General features: G+C 41.4%; 2 protein-coding genes across 2 annotated transcripts; both read right to left on the reverse strand.

Moving 5' to 3' along the window:
• Positions 1 to 391: 391 nt before the first annotated feature.
• On the reverse strand, positions 392 to 1337 carry LOC145902064 (NADH-quinone oxidoreductase subunit B-like). The gene has a single exon (XM_082989911.1). It carries the CDS (start codon positions 1253 to 1255, stop codon positions 524 to 526), a length of 732 nt encoding a protein of 243 aa, XP_082846037.1. The 5' UTR covers positions 1256 to 1337; the 3' UTR covers positions 392 to 523.
• Positions 1338 to 3341: 2004 nt separating this feature from the next.
• LOC145902361 (cholinesterase-like) lies at positions 3342 to 7373 on the reverse strand. Its single transcript, XM_082990298.1, has 7 exons — positions 6653 to 7373; positions 6252 to 6451; positions 5692 to 5927; positions 5375 to 5505; positions 4474 to 5290; positions 4087 to 4292; positions 3342 to 3993 (listed from the first exon to the last, which is right to left on the reverse strand). Exons 1-7 carry the CDS (start codon positions 7251 to 7253, stop codon positions 3860 to 3862), a joined length of 2325 nt encoding a protein of 774 aa, XP_082846424.1. The 5' UTR covers positions 7254 to 7373; the 3' UTR covers positions 3342 to 3859.
• Between the last annotated feature and the right edge of the window lie 1612 nt (positions 7374 to 8985).

Here is an 8985-nt window from a genome sequence, read left to right on the forward strand (position 1 = left end):
AACCAATCAGTTTAGGGTCATAACCATAATGTTCACCAAATTCCAAGTACAGCGCACGCAGACAATAGTTTGAGTAAATTTAAATGCGCTCTGCTAAAATATTTGCCTACATCTATAGAAATCATTTATTTTGTTAGATTAGCACTGTTGTTTACAGATAATCTATGGGGTTCTTTACAGATTGTTACCTTATGTGCCTTTACATTCTTAAGATTTTTTTCTGCTGTTCTAGATAAAGCAAGCTGAACTATTCATGCGATGCCATAAAAAAACACGTCTTGCAAATTTTCAAAAAAAACTGCAAGTTTGAAACCACCACTGAAGACTTAATATCCTAACTTTTATCTCTCCATGTCCTCTGCACACATACAGTAAGCAATATTTACCTGCAACCTTAGTATTTAATTATATTATTATCACAAAAAAGAGCTAAACAGAGACACACTAAATTTTGCTTTAATTTACACAACCATAAAAGAAAAAGGGTTTCAAACACAGATAAAGTCCAATTTGCACAAAAGAGCTAGTGGGATTCGATCTTCTTGGATGAATCCATGGTTGTGCTGTTTTCATAAATCTCACTCCACCTTTGAATCTTGGGTGAATGCTCTCTATACCAGAAAGATGACATCTTTGATCTTCGAATCTTCTTCTGCAATTGCAAAATTCCGTACAAGAGCGCCTCGGCTGTTGGAGGGCATCCTGGCACATAAATATCAACTGGAACAATGCGATCACAGCCCCGAACCACTGCATAAGAGTAGTGGTAATATCCACCACCATTAGCACAGCTTCCCATTGAAAGCACCCATTTGGGATCAGGCATTTGATCATAGACCCTTCGTAAGGCTGGAGCCATTTTGTTGGTCAATGTGCCAGCAACTATCATCAAATCTGCTTGTCTTGGGCTGGCTCGAAAGACAACACCAAACCTATCCATGTCATACCTTGGGGCAGCAAAGTGCATCATTTCAACAGCACAGCAAGCCAAACCAAAAGTCATGGGCCACAGCGAGTTGGTCTTAACATAGTTTATTAAGTCATCTATTCTTGTTGCAATGTATTCTGCCTTGTTTTGAGCATTGCGGACATTGCCCATTTCTGTCCGGATTGGTTGCATAACCTGGGCTGGTTCCCTGTCAGATTCATCCTTAAGTACAGTTGGAGTTTTGTGTACAAGTCTTGTTGTGACACTGGGCAACAAGGTTTTCGGTGATTTGGCCAAAAGGCTTCTGCATGCCAATGCCATAGACATATTTTTGGATGGTTTGCAATTACTTACATAATCACCATAAATAAACAAATCTGTAACTATAAAAAATAACTGATTAAACAAAACTACCACTTGTAGACCTTTTTTTTCTGGACTACTTGGAAAGCAAATGAATTGACTTCTTTTTCTTGCAATAAGTTTGCTGATTTTTTTCACCAGTAAGCTTACTGTAGGCTGTGAAACGCCTTCCAAATCTCCTGCAACTATTTGATAACAGCCGGTGGCATAAAATCTCAAAACTACAGTGAACTGTAAAATTGGGGGCAAAGGCAAACCTCTGTTTGAATCTCTTTGCAGATCATTTACCAACAGTGGCATAAATTGGTACACTCCTTCTTTTGTAAGCCTATACCGCATATAAAACTGATTGTTTGTTAGACTTTCCACAGGATTCTGTCCATCAGTTAAATATTTTCGGATTTTTGGTGCCTTTTTTCTTTGAATTAACTGCAGAATTGCTAATGCCTCCATCTTATCAATTGAACTTTTACCTGTGAGTCTGACTTAAGAACGCTATACCGTGAACTCGAAAATTGCTGCCCGAGTCAGCAACAGAAAACCCTACTTTACCTCTTGTAATACCACAGTAACTCAAGTCAAACTCAAATAGGGTTAAGTCTTACCTAAGTCTGACTCCATCTTCTGAGTTGAGTCTGGTCTTGTAATACCGTTATTTCTGCCAAGTCTGACTCGAGTCAAACTCAAACTCAAGTCAGGTCTCCTAATACGGCCCTAGTCTACAATAAAAAAGGATGTGCAACACAATTTTTTAACCACCTTTATTATTCCTAATTTACCCCCAAATAAGTCAGAAATATATAGTCCGCATATTTAAAGATTCACAGCATCAGTGAGTATGAGTATACTATTTTAAAGCTGCAAAATAACTGTAAAAATATTTTCAGATATCAGTATCACACATTAAGAGATGTAGTCAAAAATCACCAACATTTAGATTTAGAAACAATGCGCAACAACTTATCAAACAATTTAACATTGGTTCCAGCAAATAGATTGACACATTAGATGTAGGCGTAATTAAAAACGCTCAAAAAGAAAAATTCTCCAGACTTCTGACCTAAACGACAAAACAATACTTTTACGTCGCCTTTATTCGATGACATGGCTGTATCGGAGATTTTAAAGTCTTGTGCTGGGCGTTTTGGGCTGAAAACAAATTTCAAGAAAGATCAATAATAGCTAGTAATCAACTTGCCAAGAGAAAGCCATTTTTTTAAAATATCTTGGACAGGTTCGCCCGACTATACAGGCTTCCCTCGACAATTCAGCATCGATAACCACTGCTTTTCGGTATGTAGCCTACAAGGTGTGGGCAAACTTTTCGATTCTCGGGCCATAAATTATTTTTGGGCGGGCCAATAATTTGAAATTTGACAGGGTGGCCAACGCCAAATGCGTTTTAAATTACATTAAACGGCAGTATGAACAGAGATCCTATATAACACTAATTGATACCAACCCCTGGCGGGTCAGATCGAGGGGCACGGGCGAGATTCTGACCCGCTGGACTGAGTTAATTTGCTCTTGTCTGAGGTATACAATGCCAACATTATGATATTTCCTGACATATTCGGAAGACGTAAAAAAACTCACGTTTGCTTATCGTGGTTTTCTCTTTTTACAATCATATTAAACATTGTATCTTACAAACAAATATTAAAACAATCCTTAACCTTAGTTAAATTGGTCTACAGTTTTGTCGTGTTGCGCTAATTCACTTGTTTGGCATCTTCAGCAAACAAACGGAGAGATGAAAGTTCTTGTTTTAAAATAAAAGTGACGTATACAGTAGCTGTAATAAGTAGTGCGGCTTTACGGTCTACCACCCCACGCAAGAGGTCAAGCCATGTCGAAGGACCGCATAACATCGGTGAAGTACACGATCATTTTCTGCATTTTTAGCTTTAAATATCTGAGGGTATAATCATGACGTAACTACACGAAACATGCTTTTCTCTGTGATAATCCACTATGCGGATTTCTTTGACACGTATTTATTGAATTATGTACAAGGAAAACATGCAAATAAATCTGATTAGAATGGCAAACAAATCGATACAACACGCAATTCAAAGTCACGTGATGACTTAAGTACACTTGAAATGCGGCGGCGCGTCTCAAAAGACATTACACAGCACCTGGAAATTAAATGCCCGTCCCCAATCGATGACTTAAGCGAGATGAATGCCTCGAGATATAAAAAACCAATTAATATCGACCTACCGTCAATTGATTTATGCATTGCGATGCATCAGAATCTTTAAAAATTGAATTGACCCATTTTGATCGGTGACTGATGAAAATGTAATTTTACAAGGTGCCCGCTGTTTTAACGCTTGATAAATAACCAAATGCCACAAAGTGCAGAACTCTCACTTCCAAAGGAACTGCATGTTGAGCGGAGAGTTTGAAACCGGAAGATATTTTGCCGCAACGAAAAAGGCACGTAACAGAGGACGTCGAAATAGGTATAATATACATTCCACAAAGTATACAGGTATAATAGTAAAGAGATGACTTTGAAGGTATGCGATATAGCGACCCAGTAGCGGTCGCCAGCGTATGTTAAAATGCTTGCATGAATGGCAAGGATGCAAGTAGTCCCGCCACATTTAGAAGTAATGAGGAAGAGGCGATAGTGGCAAACCCGCCAAAATCACTTCGTGATCCGCTGGTCCTTACATCACAACCTATCGACTCTGAAAATTAATTTCGAATGAAGTTAACAACCATATGTATAAATGCATACATTTCACGGCTTCTTTCACCGTTAACTTTATATTGATACTTACCTAAATTTCGTTTCAGCTCTGGAAATACATCTCTCCAGTACGAACAACGGCTGTGGTGAAGAGCGTAGGAAGGCGATAATAATGAAGCTTTCGTTTGAAGGACCTGCTTGAGGGGTTCGCCCATCACATTGACGTACTTGGTGCGATTTGTGTAAATAGGCCACTCGCTTTCTGGTCCCAAGGAACTGACATTACCGTTCGGGTTTCTAAGCAAAAAAAAACAAACAAATTGGGGTGACGGAAAGAACTTCGCAAAGAAAAGTAGTTTTTTCAATTGTGTAAATATAGAGATCAGAATGTAGTTACCAAATGTAGGAATAGCAATGCAATAAAAATGTACATGAACATAGGAAATCATGTATAAGCAATGTTCGCTGCATTCCTTACCCGTATTTTGCGAAGTTTGCCCATTGTCGCATCATATACAAAGTCAGATTCCTTTCTCTATGGGTGTAATTCAACGACTCGTCCAGTGGAATCCCAAACACAAAATGGATCTCATAACCATGCATAACACCCATCCACTTGGGCCAATGGTTTTGGCTGCTACGGTGTGCAAACTTGTAAAGATATAGCCGCTGTGACGACTTTCCTGGCTTGTGCTGTACTAGACTTTTGTCTAAATATTCGACTGTGGGGCAAACGAAGTTAAAATCACCTACAAGGTCATCAAGCAAGTTGCGGTAAAATATGTCAGGTTGTTGTGCCGGACTTGAAGCACCTGTGCGCAATGGAAATTCGAACGGCATCCAATCTTCATCGATACGGCCACGCCTTTTCGCAGGTTTGTTGCCGTTCGTGTAGGCATATTGCGCTGATGTTACCATCACGTTGTCGGCGGATACATAATCGAAAAAGATCTTGTTTTTTAGAGTGCGCCGAATACCGGCTCTGAATCCTTTGGGTCCGATCTTGCTTTTAGATGATAAACTGAATCCGTGGGACCCGTATACGAGAAAATAGGTGCCTTCGTTTAAGTTGAAGCCGGCGAGCACATTTACTTTCGAACCCCATGCGTCACCCTTTTCGAGCGCCTCCTTTGGGTGAACGCGCAGAAAGTTGTTGTCCACCACGACAGCATTCGGAAAACTGGCAGTTCCATAATCCTCCAGTTCAATTTCAACATTAATCAACTTCTGTGCGGACACATGCTGCATGCAAGTGATGTTGATATCCATGTGCGGGGGAAGATCCTTGCCAAAACCTATGCGGAAATGTAGTTCACCTTACTGCTGTAGTGCCTACAACTATGTTGTTGAAATCGGCAATATGCAAAAGTGCGACTTACTCGTTTTCACCTTTGGCTTCGTGAAGGTACAGTCAAGCGCTTTTGCCAGTTTGCTTGAGCGCCGTCTGGCTTCTTTCACCGTCAACACTGACCAAGGGCTGAGAGATGAAGCGCTTTGGAGAATGGCGTTGCTGGCGAATTAAAGAATGTTGTATTATCCGATTTTTGCGGAACAAAAATTGAATTCAATAATTTAAGTTAGATTTTAAAAGCTATATATTGTTCAACATTTGTGAAAAAAGTTTTTGTGTATGCTGGAGTCCCTCTTGGTATTGCAGAGGTTAAATATTACACCGACTCCCTAAACTATACCCTACCTGAATAAACCCTTTGACAGGGGTGACGCCATGTGCATTGTGATACAAACGGCTCCTGAACTTTCTCCAAACACCGTTACCCGCCCTGGATCTCCTCCAAAATTTTCAATATTTTTTTGTACCCATTGGAGACCAAGTCTTTGGTCAAACAACGCGGCGTTGCCCGGAAGGTCATCTCTTCCCGCTGCCAAAAATCCCAGAGCCGCCACCCTGTAGTTCATCGAAACCACGACCACCTACAAGTGCCAAACCGTAATTTTTGGTAATTAGATATTTGCTACAAGCCAAAACAAGTTTGTAGATGAAAAATAATCGTTCACATTAACGTAGTATAGAACATTGTTGTACTGGTTGCATGTATTTCCCCACTTATACCACAATGTGGTTTCCAAGCTTATATTCAACATAATACTCTTCTGTCGAACGGGATTTTCTTAAAGCATTTGCTTCAAAAACGTGATGTACGCATAACTTATATTAAATTTTGTACGTCGCACATTTTACTCACACAAAACTTAGCGAAAAGTGCATGATTCATTTTGATTAATTGAACTCCTTACATTCTGTGTGGCGGCCAACCATTTTCCGTCATAAACATCTAATGACGCCGTGCCGCTGTAGAAAGCTCCTCCGAAGATCCACACGAGCACGGCAAGACCCGACTTTTTATCCTTTGCAGAGGTTGGCGTCCAGATGTTGAGGTACAGGCAGTCTTCACTCAGCGGCGTGTTCGGGTTCCATTCTCGAGTCCCACGAAACCCTGAAGTATATTTGCTTGTGTATTGATTCTTGCTGTCGGGAGACATATTTATTACAACAGTGAACATAATATAATGCGCAGGTGGTAATAAGGCCCAGTTGCCCAACTGCACAGTCCTTTATTTGGTGAACGTACGATTTATTTTATGTTTTCAGCACACGCGTTTGAGAATATAAGCCATGTACCCTTATTTGTGTTCACCTGTTTTGTAGCTGTCAAAACTATAATCCTTCCATTGATAACAACTGTTGCCGTATTCGAAGGCATCCCGGACACCTTTCCACGATGCAACTGGTTTCGGTTCTTTAAAGCGCATCTTCCCAACTGGAGCTTCACCATACTTAATGCCGAGAAATTTGTTGACCGACTTGCCGGAAAGTACCTCTACCACCTTACCCCGCACCATTCCAGTCGTCGTGTCAATCACGACGCAGTCGATACATTCAGTCACAGGGGTAACGAAAGATGAAGATGCGTTGATTACGCCAAAATCGCTGGATTCAGTGATCATAATTTCCGCATCGGTGGAAAACAATGCTTGCGTGCTTGTATTGCGAATTGAGGAAAATGCTTGCGTGCTCATAATGTTACCTTCTTCATGGACAGTTGTGGTGTGCAATTTTCTGTTGCGCTTCGAGTGGTGCGATTGTCTCCCAGATCTTTTTCTTGCACTTGGATGTTGATTTCCGTGAGTTTTTGCACCTCCGGGGTGTCGCTTTCTCTTGCAGTTGGCGTGTTCCGCTAACAAAAGGAAGAACACCACAAGACAAAGGCCCAAAAATGCTGAGCGAGACGAATTCATCTCGGTGCAATCCTACGCAAACTCCACCGCCCAACACGCGGAAAATCGATCCCAGGAGCCGGTAAGCGACCAGATAACGGAATTGTATTCTACAATTTCATTGCATTAATTTCCTCTTTGTGGAACCTGCCGGAGATCGAGAAAAGGTGTATTAGTGAAATAAAGCTTCGGTACGCAGGTATATTGACAAAGTTACAATTAAACTGTCAAAGCCGATACAAGTTGATCAATCGATTTTATTAATCAGTTAGCTACACGAAGGTGCTCCTTGTGGTATTTTAGAACAGCGTTGTTGTGCACCACAGTTTGATGAAACCTAAAGCAAACGTGTTCGCGTGCGGTTAGTCTGAGACAACTATGCCTGATGCGACGGTTACGGGACCCCAAACCCGCCAATACAATAGACGCCATATTTATACACATACAAGGGATGGGGAAGGTTGAATTCTCTGAACGCAATCGCCAAGGTTTGCGCAGTAAAACAACACGCAAGTTCCCACAGTTTTGAGGCTGAATGACGTACAATCCAACAGGCCTGGCGCAGGCCATCATAAATATAAGCCCGGTCGGAAAGTCCGCGCTAAGACAGGGCGTCGCCTCATATCATCGGCAATCCCCGTAAAATCGCGTTAACCGTGAACAATTGATCGCCGTCTTTTAAATTTCGCGTGGCATAAAACCCTTCTACACCTCCACTTTATTCTCAATAGTATCGGAATCACACTTAACTCCAACGCTCCGGCAAACCAACTTGCCAAAGCGAGTGATAATTTTGTTCGCATGAATTTCTTGCTTGGCATCTGGTCAGACATAAACAAACGATCGATCTCCGGCAAACAGTGCGTAAATGGGCATTATTATAGCCCATAGGCCTCCGAAGTTGCTCGGCCGTGATATTGTCACCGACAGGCGGCTAATTGCTCAGCGATGCTTTATACCATATGAGTGCGGTTCCGACTCGTTTCTCTGCGGTCGACACTCAAGTGCTGGAATAACACAATGTTTTTTGCCTTATCACAACCTGTTGCAAATTCATCTGTGCGGATTTTTGGCAATGACTCTACCTGTTCGATTTTATTGCAGCTTCGTTGCAGTAATTGTTGTAGTTCGTCGCGTCACGCACAAACTAAATTGCTAACATCGGACCGCAAACCGTGACTGCCTTCGACAAATACACGCCTTTAGAGTCTCAAAAACTATCCTAATTCAGTGACGATAATTTCGCCACAATCCTGCGTAATCGCACACTTGCACGAAGAAAACACACTGCCAGTATATGTCAAAAAAGGGCAACTGAGATGAAAATTAAACAGATGTTGGCATTGTGCAAAAAGTTTATATCTGTCTTTTTTATATCCTTTTTTCTGGGATTCGCTTAGTATTCTTCTTGTAATTCCTTGGTTCTTCAAAACAACTTATATAATTTCTTGCAGATTGAAAACTCAAAATTGGCGCAATTTTTACCTTTTAGCAATGACCCCTTTTGTTTGCTCTAAGATGCCACATCTGCACAAACGACCTGAAAGCTACAAGATCGCTATCGCCCTTTTCTCCGCGAGACGTTGACAATGCTTTGCTACCCAGCAAGGCCGTTCTTCCGCCCACACTCGAAAACTGACATGCAACAAGTGGGCGCCTCCGTGCGGTCGAAAAGAGACCGTTATGGATTTTATCTCCGATGACGAAATGGAGGAACTTAATTCAACGGCGCTTTCCACTGCATCTTCGAACC

The sequence above is a fragment of the Ascidia mentula genome, chromosome 5 (genome assembly GCF_947561715.1).
Source record: "Ascidia mentula chromosome 5, kaAscMent1.1, whole genome shotgun sequence".
Classification (NCBI taxonomy): domain Eukaryota; kingdom Metazoa; phylum Chordata; class Ascidiacea; order Phlebobranchia; family Ascidiidae; genus Ascidia; species Ascidia mentula.